This window comes from Thalia democratica, chromosome 2 (genome assembly GCF_965202585.1).
Source record: "Thalia democratica chromosome 2, ktThaDemo2.hap1.1, whole genome shotgun sequence".
Taxonomy (NCBI): domain Eukaryota; kingdom Metazoa; phylum Chordata; class Thaliacea; order Salpida; family Salpidae; genus Thalia; species Thalia democratica.
Window position 1 is genome coordinate 32,757,052 of NC_139166.1, and position 19,772 is coordinate 32,776,823.

General features: G+C 24.9%; 1 protein-coding gene across 2 annotated transcripts in view; it reads right to left on the minus strand.

The window, feature by feature from the left end:
• Nucleotides 1–6,368: 6,368 nt before the first annotated feature.
• LOC145830219 (sorting nexin-13-like) overlaps nucleotides 6,369–19,772 on the minus strand; it is a 31,203-nt gene continuing 17,799 nt past the window's right edge. For both annotated transcript variants that reach the window (XM_082938151.1, XM_082938150.1), the window contains exons 16-24: nucleotides 19,188–19,322; nucleotides 17,265–17,349; nucleotides 16,910–17,049; nucleotides 15,305–15,526; nucleotides 13,034–13,240; nucleotides 10,961–11,146; nucleotides 10,634–10,772; nucleotides 8,327–8,471; nucleotides 6,369–6,874 (exon numbers count right to left, since the gene is read on the minus strand). In XM_082938151.1, coding sequence (XP_082794277.1) covers nucleotides 6,805–6,874; nucleotides 8,327–8,471; nucleotides 10,634–10,772; nucleotides 10,961–11,146; nucleotides 13,034–13,240; nucleotides 15,305–15,526; nucleotides 16,910–17,049; nucleotides 17,265–17,349; nucleotides 19,188–19,322 — 1,329 coding nt within the window. In that variant the 3' untranslated portion in view covers nucleotides 6,369–6,804. The remainder of the gene's footprint in view (nucleotides 6,875–8,326; nucleotides 8,472–10,633; nucleotides 10,773–10,960; nucleotides 11,147–13,033; nucleotides 13,241–15,304; nucleotides 15,527–16,909; nucleotides 17,050–17,264; nucleotides 17,350–19,187; nucleotides 19,323–19,772) is intronic.

Genomic DNA, 19,772 nt, shown 5'->3' on the forward strand with positions numbered 1-19,772 from the left:
TCGTCTGTGCTAAGTTCGAGAAATAAATGTGTTAACTAATTCTATTGTTTGTAGTTTTGTAAAATGTAAAAACTTAAAGAGATGTTGTTATAATTTAGTAAAAGTTGTCTACTAGCGTTTTATATTTAGTTATTCAGATTATCCTTGTTAACTTTTATTTACAATAATATATAAACTTTTGTATTAGCTTCTTGAAACTAAGAAGAAAGCGTTGCCTTAAACTCAGTTTTTTATTTGAAAAAGGTATTAGTCTTCTTATATTTAAAAGCAAAACTTTTAAGTAAACATGTTTGAAATATGAACAATGAGTTATTTTGAAAATCTCTAAAATAAACAAAACCTTGTTTAGACTTGTTCTTTGCTTTCAGCTTTTTGTTTTATGGTTAGTTTTTACGTACAAAAACAGGAGAAAAAATGATATAGTTTAGCGTGCCAAATATTTGAAATTATATTCGAACAACGTTCTTTTGATAAATGTCTTCTACATCATATTAGTAATTACATGTACATTTGTTTATTTACAACAAGAGCAAATATTTACATGTAAAGGTTTAAGTTAATTTGCTTTTATAATATTGCGTTCAAACGTTTAAGAAACAAGGTATTTGAAATGCTGGGAAAACCACTTATCAATGTTTGATGGCTTTTATTTACATTAAGGAATTTCACTAAAAAGTTTGTTCTTAATTTGACTTTCTATTTACTTTGCAAATTAGCATTCACAGAGGTGTGATAAACATTTTTGTTCGCTGGTTTTATAATACTTTACTTTTGTAATACTAATTTTTGATTTTGTCGTGTTATATTAAACTAGCAGACTTTTTAATTAGTGGTCTTCAACCTTTTAAAATGCTGTACACAGTAAATTAATAAAATATAAATTATGTGCCCACTAGACAGTTAAAAATATAGTTCTTACTTCAAAAAATAAATATTTTGTGTGTTTAGTACCATAAATAACACTTTACTTATTGTTAATTTGTACTATAATTAACTTTTTCTAATAGAAAATTACAAAACAAACATCTTTTATAAAACATTTAAATAAAAATTTAGATAAGTTACGTCAAAAAATTTGAAGCTTAAAGCGATCTAAGTTAGTTCAGATTAAATTTCATAACTTTGTAATAAAAAGTCGACACACGTAAAAAATAATTATAAGAATTTGAACCTATATTTTGTTAAATAACAAACATATAGATTTTAAAACGTTTACAGGCAACAAAATTTTAATATACTTTACAACGTTAGCCTTAAACAAAGTTATAACAGATTTGAGTGTTTTATTTAATATTATAAATTACTTACTTTTTGCACTGTTTTAAATTAATATGAGTTATTTAACTGTTCAAAATATAGATTTAATTGTTTGCTAATAAAAGATCCTAGTGAAACAAGTTCACTGGAATATAAATAAAACATTCTTTCCATTATAAACCCAGTTGAAGTGTGTTGATTCGTTAACACAGAAGCATATGTTGGTACAATGAAGGAAGATTACTGTAAAAAAAAATTTTTATTTGTAAATTTTAGTTTTTCCTAGACTTAATGTTGCCAAGGAACTATTAAAACGATAGAAAACAGAAACTTTCAAACGAAATTAGTGCTTCATCACTTATCCGGTCGATTTTAGTCGAGAAGTAAACTGTGTTTAACTTTAAATGCATGTCTAATTTGATTATAATAATTATGCAAGCAGTTTATAGTAACGTCATAATTCTTGAAAAAAAAAATTATGTTATAATTTAAACTTTTCGCGCTATACAAAAATAAACTTTAATAAATAAATAAATTTTAAGGTAAAAATTTCTACTATTTTAAATGTTTTTGTTTTAGCAATTTTGTCTTATAAATTACTTTAAGTTAGTTCAGTATAGCTCTATTCTATTTTTCAAACTTTTTCTAAACAGACTTTTATTCTTTATGACGTAACTATTTTTTGTTAGACTTTTCAAATTCATTATATATAACTAAAATTACTCTACAATATTCATAGTTTTTAGCAATGTTATTCTGAAGAGAGCTAAACGAAATTAATAAATAAACTTTTTTTTTTTTTGAAAATGAGTCAGTTATGTTTAAACTTTTTAACAAAAATAAAAATACCAAACCGGGGCCACTCCGAACATAAATTTTTAATTGCGATGAAACCGGGTTGTATTTAAGAATGTTGCATTACTTTAGCATTGGTACTTATCCGGTCGGATGAAACAAAAAACAGAAATTGTTTAACAATTTATCAAATTCGGTGAGTTTTTTGCTAATAAACAAAAGTTATGTCAGACAAACCTTCATTCTTTTCTTTTTCAGAAAGAGTTCTAATATTAGTTAAACTGTTCACGATGTAGTTTGTTTTCGTTATATTAATTTTACTCGGTGTGCGACTCGGTAACCGCAAGGTTCTTCGTGCACCAAGTGCTAGGACCAAACAATTTGAGCCTTATTTTTGTCGTTCAATAAACTATATATATAGTCTACAAATAAACTGTAATATATTTTAAGGTTTTATAGTTTTACTTCACAGGTTAGATAATTGAAAATAAAAGCTAATTTCCCTTTTAAGGTTTGAAGTATTACTTTTAAAAATATTTAAACTTTCCAAAGCATTAATGTACTAAAGCGAATTTTGAAATAAATTTTAGATATTTTATTATAACTACTGTTTAACAATTAACTTTTTTTGTTAAAGTACTGTAACAATTGTTTGCCAGTCTAAAAATTGTAAGTATAAAGCATAAATCTAATTTACAAAAGTATAGTTAGTGAATTTAATGTAGAGTTATTGTTTACGTAAAAAAGCTGTCTAGTTTTTGACTGTGTATAATGAAATTCTATTTTAATGAAGCTTATTATATTCTAGGTTTTATAACTAAAATATTTGAGAAATCTATAAGTTAATTTGACAAATAAGCTTAGGAGTTTTCAGATTTTAAAAAGTTCCAATAAAAAAAAAGACCAACAAAAGATAGTTCAACTAATCACAAGTCAAACAGATTTAAGACATGTTTTGTTTTATCTAAGAAAAAATTGTTTTATTTACTATTTTAGTATATTTCTACACTTTTCTGATTGTTTATTGCAGTGGTCAGCACGCTACTTCAAATCCGTGAACCCTTAATCACAAAATTAAAATTCTGTGCACCCCAATTTGCATGCTTTAGCGCCGCTAGTGTTTAAGAATATGTAAACACTTTTAATGATTTTTTTTACTTACAAGTCAGTAACACCCAGTTAATTCTTACACGCTATATTTAAATTTACCAGTTTACCCTATCTATTTCTAGGCTAAGGGTAGAAAAATTTTTACATAATGTAACAGAATAGAACTAGGAGAGTACAAAAATGGTCGTTTTCTTTACAAAAAAATGGTCAATTAGATATCAAGGTTGAATATGTCTTAATTGTAGAAATATTAAAAATAAAAACTTTAATTTAGTTTTTGCGCCATAAAAAAATTCATGTACCCAAAAATAAGTTTCATGCACCCCAAAAGTCTCGTGCACCCTAAAAGAAATTTCATGTACACTAGTGTGCACGAGTGTACACAGTGCAGACCACTGGTTTATTGAACGTAGTGAACTACCGGATCCATTAATTATGACCGAATCCGGATCTTTTTTAACTAGGTTCTGGCCGGGTCTGGATCCTAAATATTTTAAGCTTTATGTAGTTTTAATAGAGAACAAACTTAGAAATAAAATTATGATAATACTAATAGTTTAATAAAAAAACGTTTATTAATATATCTCGTTAACAAAGAAACACAATGTTACTGTTGAACATTTTATTTCGAACACTGAAAATAAAGAAATAAACGTTGTAAAAACAAGAAAAATATATCTATACAAAATCTCAATTCAAATTTTAAGATAAGATTTCAAGCTACTTATACGGTTGAACTTGAGTATTGTACGTTGTATAATGTGAAAAAAAAACGTTAAAATGCTAAAAGTATCAAGTTTTTAATTCTTTTGTGATAAGCTTAGTAAAACTTTTTTTATACAAACTTTGAATCAAAAGATTAATTTAATATTTTAGGAATTGTATATAAAAGTAAGTAATTTGGTAAATGAAATTTACTTATAACCACACTATTAAGCTACAAAGAAAACTATTCTAGTTTATTTTTAAATATGGTGAAGAAATAAAAAATAATTTCGCTAGTCTTTAGAAGCAGTCGATTTTACTTTCGCTCGTAAAAGTTATCAGCTTTTAGTAAAAATAACTTTTCAGAACAAACAAAAAATGGATGGAGATGCCGAAAGATACTTCCTCCGATATAAGAATTTAGCTTCTTTAATTTGTTATAGTAAATTTTCTTCAGCAAAAAAAAAGTCTTTCTCAATCTCTTAATCAACTGAATGTTGTTGCTCGCTTTCATAAGTGGCTGTACTTGTTTGTGTACCAAACGTGGAGTAGAACAATAAAAAATCATTGGAAACATCATTTGTACATAGTTGAGTTTCAGGAGTATTAGTTACTTACTTTGACTAGTCACACGACATTTATAATTTTAAAAGTCTAATTATAACAACCTTTCAACCTTCTGTTTGAAGCTAGGAGGAAAAAGTCAAATCAATACCGTCAATCAACAGCTGTTGTGACTAACAATAAACTGTTATCATGAAGGTTTGAGTGTGAGCTGTTATTTGGGGACACGTTCAAAATCCACCCAGTCAAATTCGTGAACCGCTTACCGATCGAGGGTAAGGGTTAGGAGTAACAGTGATAGTTTAAAATAAATATAAAAATAATAAAAAATATATATAAAATAAATTATTAAATAATGAAAAAAAAATCGGATTTATTTTGAACGCGGGTGGATTTTGATAGTATACCGTTATTTGTAGTATAAATCCTTCTTTCGAAAGCTTCTTTTACATTATCTGCTAAGAGAACCACTTTGACCTAGTTGACTATTCGCTTTAAAATTAAAATAAATCAGCACTCCTGCATGCGGAAATACACTTTGCAACAATGTGTTATTTCTACTAAATTGCTGCTTTATTATTCAAAAAGGTTCAAGCATTTCAATAATGTGGCTAACAAGTTGCCATTCTTCAGCTGTAACAACATAATTTGATCATTTTTATTGTAAACCACGTAGTACTTGACATTTCCTTTAACTATTCTAGTCTTTTCAAAACATAGATTTTCTGGCCAAATTCAATTTTAAAATAATATAATTAAATTTAAAGTCTATCTTTTAGTTTTGTTTTTTATCAAATTAGTAATAAAAAGATTTTTACAAAATTGTACAGTTTTAAATTTTAATAGTATTCTTAATACCATACGTTCTTTTTTATTAACATAAATCTTTGAAACATAATCGGTTTCTTATATGCATTCTTTTTTAAATAAGTGCTTATAAATAACTAATTCTGAATCTGTCGAAAACATCAACCTTAATTGATTTGTTAAAAATTTAAGAGGCGCTAAAGAGCAGTAAAAGTTTCTATAAAAAAGATTTGTAAGCAAAAACACATTAATCTAAGTATAAGACTGAAAGAAGCTGATGGAGGAAAACTAAGTATTCCCAATAAACTGGATCCGTATCCGGCTAAATTTCAGCTAGGATCTGGCCGGAACCAGATCTTGTTTAGATTTAACATTCAAATTTATTTGACGCCATTACAGGCTTTATACTTATCTTAATATAAACATTTTAAATTTTTCAATTAAGTACACTACATTAACACTATGTAATATTTTATTAGTTTAACACAATTATTCTAAACACAAATACAATTACCAAGATAGATGTTTATTTCGACAAGTATTTGAATATTTCATGACATGCTCTAATATGATAAGAAAAAAACAGTGTAATTAGATTTAGCAACTAGAATGTTTTATTGCATTTCATACTACATTTTTTAAAAAGCAATATTAAAACTATTCTTCAAAAAGTATGGCTTAAAATAAAAACATAAATCTGACGACATGTATAAAAAATATAATAAATATATACAATAGAAAAATATTAATAAACTTTTTATGCAAAATAAACTGCAAATGACGTTTTTTTAATACTTAGGTAAATTTTCATAAATAACTTTAGATAACCTTAATTATTACTTAATTTTTCTTTAAATTTTTACAACTTTCTTGTATTTTAAATTATACAGATCACTTATTAAAACTATCTATTTTTTAGAAAAATTGAAAATATCACTTTATTATAAACTTCTAAACAAAACAAAATATTTAGGAAAACTGAATAATTTTAATCGATATAATGATAAAAATAAAACTGCTACTTTATTAAGTTCTCAAGACTATAACTATGATATTTTTTTGCATTTAGTATTTTATAAAATGCGTCAACAATAATTTTTAAAACAACAAATCAAATTAGTCTTGTGCAGTCTTTTTTAAATAAGAGGACATAAGGAAATATTTTAACTATGAAAGTATTACTAAACTTACAAAGAAACTGTAAAATAAAAATGATTTTTATTTGGCACTTAATTGTGCTCATATTTTACGATAATTTTTTTTTTTTTTTCAGCACATCAAATATCAAGCATTTAAACAAAAACGTTTTCAACAAGTATAAGCTTTAAAAAAGTATTTAGTTTTTAAATATCAAAGTATCATCCTATTTTTAGTTTTCACAAAGCAATTTTGGAAGATAAGAATTATTACAAGATTGGCTTGTATGTGGCAAAATCAAAAACCTAAGAAAAAGTTTTCTTTTGACTTTCTTTCCTTGAGTATTCAATAACATCAATAAGCTTCTTTAAGGTGTTATAACTGATCACAATTTTGAATATAATAGTTTACTTATATTATTTGTTATTCTCAACTAATTTTCTTTCCTAATTTACTTTGGTAAACAGGATCATGAAACTTCTTTTTCAATTCTTCAAAACTAAAATGTTGTACATTAACAATTATCATTGTCGAATAATTCATTAAGTACAATATTAAAGAGCATGATAAAAAACCACCAAGTTTAAACTTGTTCTAAAAAATTATCAATATAAATTATGTAACAAAAGAAAGTAAAAATATTATTATAATTTAAAAACTTTTTTTAGACTTAAATGTATGTTTCTAAACTACAACATTAACTATCAAAATTATGTTCTAAAAAGTAAAGTTTACAGTAAATTTTACTTAATTAACATATTTTTTTTTAACCTAGAACTATAACTGTTTATATTTAATATAACTTTAAGACATTTTATACTTCAGTTTGACCCAGAAATTAGTTATTTTTAATATTTTGTTTCTAATAACTAATCATAAAATTAAGTACAGTAGAGTTCCTCTTGTGTTCGCAAACAAAACCCAAAAGTGCGAGCTCAACAGGAAGTGCGAATTCAAGAAATCAGGATCTTTTTTATTTGTAAAATGGCTAATTTCAATATCTTAAAAGCCAGTTATGAAATTTTGAGATATAAAATCTCCTAAAACTTAGAGATACATTTATTAAAAACATTCTTTATATTGAAGCTATCAAATATGTATAATTATTCAACTACATATATAAATAAATGTTTTAAATCTCTTAACAATTTGTAACATATTATGTAATTTTTTAATTTAAGTTTATTAAAATATTGTTTAAATAACTAAAAAAATAAGTTTAACTATAATTTTGAAACAATTCATCAACAACAAAATGTGTCTGCCAGACCAAAATGTGTTACTATTTGAGACATTTTTTCTAAAGAATCTACTTAAAAGTAAATACCTCTGTTTGTTATTTTCGTTTAAAATTTTATTTTTAAACATTGCCTTTTAGATAAATTTTTAATTTATATTCAATTATAAATGATGCTAATATAAGTTACACTGTTCGATTTTTTAATGTGTAAATTTTTAAAAGGATTTTTTACAAACTTTTATTTATAATCAATCATAAAATTTTTAGATGTAAACTGTACTGTTTTTATTACCTTTTTTATTGATTTTATTGCATTTTTATTAGTTATTTTGAATTTTTCTTTTTTTTTTTTCCATTTGATTTCATTAGATATAAAAACCTTAAATAATCGATTGCTTTTCATTAATACTTAAGTTAGTAATAGAGTTTTTTCAAATTAAACTTTGAAAATACAAATTTGCTTTTTGAACGATTTTCACAAATACAAAACGTTTTTGGGTGAAGATTGAAGAACTCAAGAGGAAGACTACTACATATTTTAAACAGACATATGAAATTTGTAGCCGCCATAGGTTATTAAAAGATCAACTAGTTTGTGACTTGAAGATACATTCGGGTTTTGGTTATGGACTTTTTTTTTATTTAGATATATGTATGAATACGAAAGGTTATTTTATTGGTTTATAACAACTCTACTTCAATAAAACTAACTTATTGCATGGGAACAAGCGGTGTAGGGCGCCTTCTAACAACACAAAAATGAGTCTAGTATTCACACTTGAAATCTGCATCATCTCAAATAACCTCAACATTGCTCGTTTGCATGTCTCATTTCCGACTATAGTCTTTAGTTCGTCTGTTAATAAATATATAAATTATTTCTAAAATGAGCAAATTAGAACAAATTAAATCTTCTTAAAAATGGAATTGCTAAAAATTAACATCTAGCTTTTGATGTTGTAACCTAAAATGACTTTAAGAATATCTTTTAAAAATTGTTCAGATTTTTATAGCAAAGATCTTTTACGTTGACGACAATTAATGATTATCATTTTAAAAAAAAGTTTCTTTTATAACATTTAATTTACTTAAACTTGTAGCGGTTCTCTATGGCAGTGGTCTTCAAAGTGTAAACTGGTGCACTTTGAAGAGCAATTCTTTGTTAACTGGTGAAATTTTTTTGGGGTACACAAAAGTTTTAGGGTACACGATAATCATATAGGGGTGTACGAAAATTATTGGGTACAAAAAAAGTTCAAATTTTTTTATTATATATATTTATTTATTTCAAACGACATAGTTCAATATTGAAGTTAAGTCGATTCAATTTGAGTTTTTATTTATGGTCATTGCACTCATATGTTTATCTTAAGTATGGAATCTAGAACATCATTATTTTTGTAAACAATCCTGTTGGGAGTACAGAAGTTTAAAGAAAAATTTAAATCACTATTATAGTACTTTTTTTGAACTAAATAATTATTTCTATATAGTACTAAAAGTAATTTTACTGATAATTATGTTTGAAAGCTAAGAGTTATATTTACGAGAAAATTTAAGAATTTATATTGAACAAAAAAAATTAATTAAAAAAAAAATTATTTAAGTATATTAACTCTTTGAATAGATTCTTACTAATAGTATTAAATAAATTTTAAGTAACAATTTTAAGTTTCAAATAAGCCAAATGGTTGTATGTTTTGGATAATAAATATTTTGAATAGTACATATAAAAGTTAAAAAATTATAGGTTTAAACTAATACAGAATTGCCACACACTGTGGCTTTCAAAAAGTTTTTGAAAATTTAGGCTGGCTCAGGCTTTCTGAAGTTCTTTTGTAAATCTCAGGCTAGTTAGGTATGGTTTTTTAATAAATTTTCAGCTAGTGTAATTTACCAATTTTTTATTTTGAAAACTTATCTTTTTAGTTATATGTTATTTCTACCTATATAATTATGACAATTTAATAAAAAATAAAGAACTCAACCATTATTAACTGTATATTTTCATGTTTTTAAATGTGTCTTCTAACATTTTTTTTTTTTCAAAAACTCAGAATGACTAAGGTTGATGGATGAATTTCAAGATAGATTTTGTTTACTTTCAACTTAGATTTTTGCTCTAAAAAGTGGCAACTCTGTTAATATCCAGTTCTATGGTTTAGCATGATTCAGGGTTGCCATACATTAAGCCTAGTTGAACTTTTATATAAAATACAAATTGACTAAAGATGTTTAATTTTTTTCTTAAACTTAAGATGACCCAGGCTAGTTTGATGTCACTCAAGCAGAGTTTTACACACCTAGGATAACTCACACAGTTTTTTTTTAATCTCAGGATGACTAAGATATAATTATTAGTATAATTAAGATTAACTCCGATTAGTTTGAAATAATAAAAAACTCAAGCCAGTTTGTTTTTTTTTATAAAAAAACTCAGCATACTTTCAAGGTTTTTGAAAATTTTATTTCAGCGTTTTTTCCAGATCTTGAATAACATTTCTCTGTTTTTGATTTCAATATTCTGATATTTTATAGCCAGTTTTTTTTTTTTTAAACTTGTTTTGTTTTTCAATTTTTCTTAGAGTTTCAAAAACTTAGGATAACTCAGAAATGTTTACTCAGAATTTTCACTCAGATTTTTTTTATTGTTGCCAATCAAAACTAATAAAAATACAAAGCATATTACTAACATTTATAAGGGCATATGGGGGGTAAACACCCTTTTTTGGTTTTTGATCTTATTTTATATAGTTTTTACTAAGCTGCAAGATGCTTTTTACAGATTTGAAAAATTCAAAATAGTTTTTGAGATATAGCCGGTCAAAGTCGAAGGCAACAATAGGTTCCTTATGGGAGGCGATAACTAAAAATCAATTAAAAAAGTAATTACATATGTAGTTTCATAAAAATAAACACACATTTTATGTATCACAAAATTATTTTGTACTAGTGAATGTTTTTTTTTATCAGGTTTCTTAATACATTTAGGACCAATAAGTACGTATTTCAAACTACCTGGCACGCAACCCATCAGTTTTGTTTTAGCAAGGACTCGAGTTCTCATTATAGTGTGGCGGTCTCTCTCTGGTTTAGTATCTGCCAGGATTCCACCTGGCCACATTGAATTCCTAAAATTCCCTATGTAGCCAGCAATCTATAATTTGAGAATCTTATAATTCAAAAATTTTATTTTGAGTTTGTTAAGTTGTTAGTTTAAAATTTTAAAAACTATCTAAATATTTAAGTATTCAGTTTTTACATTTAAATCACGTATACATGGAAATATTTTAAATATTATAAACTTACATAAAATAAAACAACACAAATATATTATAAACGCACAGCTGGTGCAGATAAGGCTTGTTGAATAAGTTCATCAATTTTTTTGTTCATTCTATCACCAAACAAAGTTCTTACAAACTGTTGTATTGCATTTAATATATGTCTTCTTAACCACTGGTTTCTTTCTTTCAGATCAAATACTTCATCTAACAGCAATATACCAACACCTAGCCACACATTGTTTCCCTATTTTTATTACTCGTTTGTTTATTGATAATATATTTCTGTTTCACGTTATAATAAATTTTTAAACTTTATTTAAATTTTATTGCTTTTAATAAGCTGTTTATCTAATGGGAGTTTAATTTCATTCTTTTTGAAGCTTTCTTTTTCATGTAAATTTTACTTTTAATTAACTATTACTGTACAAGAAAGAATATTTACTGTTGTCATTTTTTGGTTGTAATATCTTACGAGTTTGAATCATCAACTTACAAAATTAGTTTTTTGCAAATATCTAATAAATAAAATAACTTTTAATATACCATTAAAAAATATAAATGCATATACTTTGTTTTTTCTTAACCATATTAATCAATATATAGACTCGTCTTGAACATAGATAACTATAGTATTTTTTAATAAATTAACAGTCTCATACGCTTTATAAATACAAATGAAGTAAAATTAAAGGCATAGGGGAATGAATTTTAGTCTTACTTTATTCAAAACAAACTTAGCTACTAGTTGTTTTTTTACTAGTTTTAAAAGTTAAAAGAAACTTTTGTTGATCTAAGTTAGAGAGTCCAATAGATTCTTTATGGGAGGTACAAACTAAGAAGAAGAAATTAGACTATTTCACTAAAAATCATTATTTTCCTTCAGATTTGAGCATTTATTAAAAAAAAATTTCAGTCTAACTTTTAATATATTTTGTACTACTTGTATAAAACTGATTTTTTAATTTTTATTAAAACTTTTTTTGTTAAAATTTTTTTTGTTAAAACTTTTTTTTTAGTATCTGCTTCCTATCACTTGTTTGTATTATCAAAAAGAAAATTTCCTAAATATTTAAAGTAAATCTTTTTAAAAGAAAAGGAGAAGATATATTTCTACTGAATTCTTTTAAAACTCAGAGAAAATTAGCGAAGAAAGTTTTTTTATTCCATACGGTTGTATCAGATTATTTTAAAAATCTAGTTATCTCTGAAAAAATAATTTAGTTTTTTTTTTCAATAAAAAGTATCTTATAGTATATCTTCTAAAATTTTAAGTAAGAGACTATGTTAACTTTTGTAAAAAATTTTACAACCCCTCTTTACCCTTAGTTTGTAGATTTTTTTCAAATCTATAAGTTGCTTTTTACAACTTTTTAATATTCAAAGAAACTTTTGAGATAAAGCCAGTTAAAGTCGGAGAGTAAAACAGGTTCATTATGTGAGGAGAAAACTAAGACCTTGAAAAAATAGAAACTACTAAAAATCTATCTCCTCCTATGTTTTTGAAGAAACTTGCTTAAAATTATCAGGAAATGTTCTTTTTAATGTCATAAACAATTTGTAGATTTTTTATAAGATAAAAGTGTTATTTTATAAAACTTTATGATCATAATTTTTAAAAAGTATTTTTTTGTTTGTATTTCAAAAAAATATACTTACCGTTTCCCTATAAGTTGTTCGTAATTTTAAAAAAAAATATTTAGTTAATTTAAACTCAAAAATTTCTTTAACTAAAACGATTGCTCAAAAACTGTAGGTAAAGATAAATTTATAATGAAGTAGTGTGTTCTCACCTTTTTAAAATTAGCGCCTCACATTAAGAACCTATAGATCTCTCTAAATTTAATACCCTTATGTCTCAAAAATTAATAAAATTTTAACAAACGGTTAACAGTAACTAGTACCTTAGTTTTATGTAAAACGTAAGACTAAAAAAGTATGCTAATTCCCTCTGCCCTTAAATATTTGTCATTTTATTAAAAAATAACATTGATAGTTGCTCAGTTTACCAAGTATTTATCATAAGTAAAGTGCTAGAAATATAAAATTTATTTTAATGAAAACAAAACTATCTTGATGCCTTATTGAAATGGTTTGTAGTAAGATTGACTTATAAAATATTTACAACTCTAACTTCAATTTTATTCAAGTTGACAGCAGCAACAACATCATCTTCATGGCCACTATTCGCCTGATTACCAGGTAACATATCTTGCCAGGTCTCTTTCAGGTGGTCATGTACCTTGTCACTTGCTTTTATTATACCGTCCATAAAATTATCAGGGGCTTGATTGATGAAAGTTGACACATTTTTCATGGATTGTTTCACTATATTGTCCATCTTGTAAGGTAAATATTTCTTAATTTGCATATAAAAATATTTTAGTAATTTTTTTTTCAGCTATTTGTATGCCTTAGTATAGCTTTTAAAAGTTTAATACTTTATCTAAATAGAAAAACTTGCCAGATCTCAAAAACTAGCAAAAGTTCATAAGTAGAGTTAGAAAACAGTTAAGAGCTTGTGGCGTAATTTTATTTTTATCTTGAACTAAATTTTCAATGATCATATCAAGAAGTTCTTCATATGAAAATACTTACATACATTTACAAAAAACTTTTGTTTTGGATAACAAGTAAAATAAATTTTAAAAATATTTGTTTACGGGGCTTGACGGCGTTGCTAAAGCTTTATTGTAACTAAAAAATTTATGATGAAAAAAATAGTCCCATTGGCTAAAGATTTGCAACCATGCTACTTGTGTAAGATAACCTAAGCTTTTTGTAATGTATTTACAGTAATCGTTTATACAATTCATTTTTATCTCCTTTTTTTTATTGTATGTATGAAAGTTAATGCAGTAAAAATAACATACATTATAATAAATTTACTTATTAATATACTTTAAAATGACAAAAATAATATAACAATTATTTACTTAAAGTTGATGAACTGTAGTTATGTTTTTAAGAACACATATAAAAAAATGTTTACCTTGTAAAATCATATTTAAGTATAACCTTTAGAAATCTCAAAGTCTTACACTAATAAATTGTTTTATGTACAAAATCATCAAAAAGTCTTCATCTAAAACAGAATCATAACAAGAGTTAGAGAATTTTTATTCCAAATAATTTAAAATAAGAGTTATAAAAAGTGAGAATAACTTTTCTGACTTATTTTGTTTTATCCGGGATTAATCAATAATATATCGGCACATTAAAACAAGCGAGTAAACTTAGATAGTGCAACTGTTATTTATAATATATTTAAAAAACAACAGTCCGCCTTGTTTATCAATAAACTTCCCTCTTTAAACATAATTATTACTTATTGATTTTTCAGTAGTGCATAAGGTATATATGTATAAGATGTTTATTACTTATGTTAAAAATTTACATTTGTACATGATACTTTTTAAGAAAATTCTTCTACCAGACTTGCTTGATAAATTAATCTAACTAGACATTACTAAGAAGTGTTTTTGCATTTTCCGTTTTTAAAATGGTGTACCAAAGATTCTAAAATGATAGAAACATATAATAAAAATAGTTTTGAACATATCTAATTTTTGCTTTTAAACTTTTTAGAAGAAATTATGTTTACATATTATTTTTAAGAGTTCGACACAAAACTTATAAAAGGTTTTTATAGTGCTTAAAATTTTAAAGCAATACTATAGAAAGTTGTTTTTAGTATGGAAGACTTATATTTAGCTAGCGTATTTTATGAACAAAAGTTGAAAGTACAGCTAAATTAGATTTTTTTTTGTTTTTAAATTAATTCGTTTTCCAGGGAAAGTTAAAAAAAAAATATTTTTTTACTCAAAATTATACCACAAACATGATTTGATCAAGAAAGCCATTACATTTTTTAAAATTAACTTATTTTTATCGTCATTATACTCCCAAGTAATTTTGAAAAATTAGATAATAGCAGTACTTATACACTGTTGTCTCGTTTCGCTTTTGAAATAGCTTTAAATACTCAGCAACTTTTACAACAAGTTCAGCAAATTTTACAAGCTTAAAAACAGTTACTTTTATTGTTACCGCTTTTAGAAACAAAAAATAAATATTCAAACTAATTGAAACAAAGAAAAAAATATCTAATAAAAGGGGATCCTTCATGAATAAACTAATTAGGACCACCTTTATAACAATATTTTTTAAATATAAAAGTTTTTTTAAACATAGAGTTTGTAGGATTATAGTTAAGTATTGGCTAGTAAAACTCGTTAAGTTTAGTTTAATACACTGTGCTTCTCTCACCAACTTGTATTTAACATTTAAGCTTAGTTGTATTTAAAAAAAAAACTGTAAAAATTATTATGACCACCTACTAATATTTTTGGAAAATACTTTTTTCTGAGAACAAAATTTAAATAAAACTACGAAAATAGATAACCTTGGTAGCAAAATTTCTGTTTGTTTTTTGATATGCTTTTTCGTTTAGGAATGTGGTGACAACTTCGTATACTTTTGAGCTGACGTTTTCGTTTGAGTTGAGCATCTTTAATAAACTATCTAAATAAATGTTTAGGTCTTCCTTTCTCTTTTCTAAAAACTCCACTTTCAGCATTTTAAAAAGTGTTTTTTTGGGGAAGACTAAGCCGTCCATATTAAAACCCTGATTAAAATATTACATTTTTTATTTAATTTTACTTCGAAAAACAAGAGCTTTTGAAAGCTTTTAAATTTTCATAAACTGAAGTAAAATTTTTAAATATTAATTTTTTGGTACTTTTTATCATCATTTAAAATAATTACTTGAATAATATTTACAAAAACCTTTAATTTGTATAATAAAAGATACTATTATCTATCAATAAAGATCTTCTACTTAAAATTTTTTTTTTTTTTTTCATAATAATCTATTAACAAAAACTTAAAATAATCAATTTCAGGAGTCAGCAAAAAGTGTCTCGCACGTTTAACTTTATATAATTTTTATTTTTTTAACCTACTGGAATTTTAAATTTCAAAATGTTTGGTTTTTTAGTGAGACCTTCAAAACCAATAAGTAACAAGAAACACTAATTCCTCAATAAACCGGCCCAACACTTTGCATTTTCTGCTCAACGGCTTTTTTAAGCATTTTCGGTTCGTCGGTTTTATAGGCTACTGTTCCTTGGTATATTAATTAGTCAATTGATTAAAACATTAGTCACAGTATACTGGTCCTGCTTTAAGAATGTTTATACCTAATGTAATATTTAAAATGGCTGTTGATTTTTTTCAAAGATTTTTTTATTTAAAGTTCGTTACCATAATTATGTTAAGATTAGTGGAACGGGTTTCGTTTTTATTGAAATTCGTTATTTGGTCACAATCAAAGAAACTTTGACAGTCGACCTACAAACGTTTAACCTTGAAATACGAGCTTTCATTTATTACCATAATGCTACTGTTTGCAGGTATGATCAGGTATATTGTTTTTTTTAATGGAATTGAGGAAAGCTTGTGGTCCGATGATCAATGTGGTGTACTCAAAAATTAACGGTTTACAAACAAAACTAACATTTGTGTTAAGTACGTAAAACTTCAGGAATAAGTGTTGAGGATTTTGGCCGAATAATTTTCTTAACATTTTATAAACACTATATATCTATATATCAACTTTGTACTATCTTTACCAGGGATCGGTAACTACAGCCTGCGGGCCATATGCGGCTCATTAAGGGTAAAAATGCGGCTCGCAAACATGTAAGTTTATGAAATTTACACTAGATATTCTGGGGTTTGAAATTAAAATTAAAAACAGAGACCATAAGTATAATTAACGGTAATTAAAAAAACAATAACGTTGTTACTAAAACTGCATTCATGTGGTATGAAAACAGTTTAACAAAAAAGAATGCAGTTATTAAGTCAAAAATGATTCTTAATATCGTAGATTACCTAATGAGTTTTTTTTTTATCAGCAGTTCTTATTAAAATTAAAATAACATGGATAAATAATAACAAAACTAATAAAAAATTTATCTAGCAATCTAAAATAAAAGTAAAAAACATTTTCTCTTAGTGACAGGTGAAGATCATTAAATTCTCGATATCGTCTAAAGGTGTCCCATTTTTTACATGAATCTGAGGATTTTCTAGTTACTGAAATGGCATACAAAGCATAATTCTTCCCATGTTCCGTACAAATACCTAAAAATAAAAATTACTATAAGGTATTTAGCTTAATTTTGGTTTTTAAAGTTCAAGTTAATTTTTTTGCTGATTTTACTTTTCCGTTAATTTTTTATCCATCTGAAAAACTTTTAAAAGACAGCTTAAAGTCTTATTTTTTTTTTTTTAAGTGTTAAGGAAAACCTTTATATTATAAAAAAAATTCAAAGTTGAATAGGTGTTGTAAGACAGACCTGTTTGAGTAATTTCTGCAAAAAGTTTGTGATCACTAGATAGAGAAGTTGAATCATTTAACTTTTTATTCTCGGGTTCTTCTATCTACAGTTTGAAAATTAATTTTTTTTTTATACCTAAATTTTTGATGAAAAATATAAAAAATAAAAGAAAAAGCTGAACAAAGTATTTGAACAAAAAAAGTATTTTAGTTTTATCCAATATTTATAGTTTCTCAGTAATGTTTGAGCATGATTTCCAAATTATTTTTTCACAAAGTTAATTTATCTGTTATTATATCTAACGAACCTATATATGCTTTATTATTTTAGCATATTTTTAACTAATAAATTTGGTATGTTGGACAGTCAACAACAACTTTTATGCTCAAATAATATGATTTAAGATCATAAAGGAACTAGGGACTGTTTTACAAATTGATCTTAGTTTGCATATTTTTATCTTAGATAGTTAGTTGCTTCTTTTTACCATTTTTCTAATTTAAAAACATTTTAATTTATTAGTGTACTAATTTTAAGCGTTACTTAGGTCTAAATTGAAGGAACAAACTAAAAGTATAAAAGAACACTACTTAATCTTTTTTTTTTCCTTAAACTTAAAGCAACTACTTCCAAAATTTTAAGTTTTGATTTTTTTAATTGGTGAAACACTTTTTTTTAAGTAACTTCTAAAAGTTAGCAGTGTTTAGAATGAAAACCTAGAATATTTTTTATTTAGATTAGACAGTTTCGAAATTTATGAAAATATTGATAATGAAAAAGTTGCTATCCGTAAATTTACATATCTTTTTTTTTAACTGGCTATGTCTAAAAAAGTTAATAATGTTTTATATTTTATAAAACAAAAACTTTTAGTTTATACTAAATTCCTTCACTTAGAAGTCTCTGAAAAACTTTTGTAAAAAAAATTAACTCTTTATATGGCCCTAACTTTAAATATTATAATTTGGATTCTAAGCAGTAAAAGCTAGTTTTTTTTCGTAAGCTGTTAAGATTTTTGTAGCTTAAGGTATTTAAAAACTTTATTTATATTTATTGCTTAAAGTTGTTAAAACTAATTGTCACTAATATCTTTAACTTTACATAAGGTATTGAATTTTCTGCCTAAGTTATTAAATAATATACTTGGTTACAAAATATCTAGCAAAAATATAATCAACGTTTGACTGTCGACTACAAACTAGGATTTTTTATAGTTTAACCTAGCCTGAATTAATTGACTAATCTACGTGAGTAGCTGAGTAGCATTAATGTGGAAACAAAAAATAATAAATGAAAATTTTCATGATAATCTTAAAACAAACTTTTGAGTTTTAAACTTTAATCAGAAAATCTATACAAACTAAATGACTATTTCAAATTTTTTTGGAATGAAGACTTTAAAAGTGAGCAGTATTTTCCAATGTGAAATTAGCATTTAGTAGAATAGTATTTTTTAAAGCAAATCGGCTCATGTTTAGTTTTACATAGATGTCATATATATGTTTTAATATTTTTTTAATGCGTTATATTTAGGGCTATTATGTTTCTAGACAACTTATAACTCTAACTAAAACTATTACTCTACTTTTTTTCACAAATTAAAAGTGAGCAGTATTTTCCTATGTGAAATTAGCATTTAGTAGAATAGTATTTTTTAATTTGTGAAAAAAAGTAGAGTAATAGTTTTACTTAGAGTTATAAGTTGTCTAGAAACATATTAGCCCTAAATATAACGCATTAAAAAAAATATTAAAAAATATATATGACATCTATGTAAAACTAAACATGAGCCGATTTACTTTACTTTAAAGTGTTTACTATATTTAAAAATTGTATATTTATTAGTTTATTATTTTGAAAATCTAATTTACAGATTAAGTAAACAAGTTTAACTTGATTTTTTTTGTTTACACAGATGTAGAAACACGTTTATATACTTACGTTATCACTATTACAAGTATCAGAGTTAATGCTTGATTCTTTCAATAAATCTAGTTCAGCAAGAAGTTTCAAATAAGATTTGGTCTGTTTGAAAGCTGGGTAAAATTGATCTTCTCTTAACATAGAAAGATAAACCTAGAAGTAGTACTTTGTTAATTTTTTGTAAAAAACCCAAATTACATATCGCATTTACATAGATCATTTTTAAAACTTTTATCGCTCAAAAACTTGATAGAGAATATATTTTTTTATCTTTATATGTATATTTACTGTTTAACTCTGTAATTATTTATAAATTATTTCGTTAGTAAGTCATTTTCATTAGATAATCACTGAAATTTTTATGAAGTCTTGGTTCCTTTTTACTTAAAAATTAAAAATAAATTAAAGCAGCTAAAAATTTGAGATTCATAAATAACTTTTCAAACTCTAGTTAACAACTTACCTATTTTATTTAAAGAACATAACGAAACTGGGTAGTTTAAAACTCAATTGTAACGATTTGTTAATTTGTAAAATATCATTATAACAACAATAATGCTTCACATTATTTTTATTTATTTCTAAACAACTTTATTATTTCTA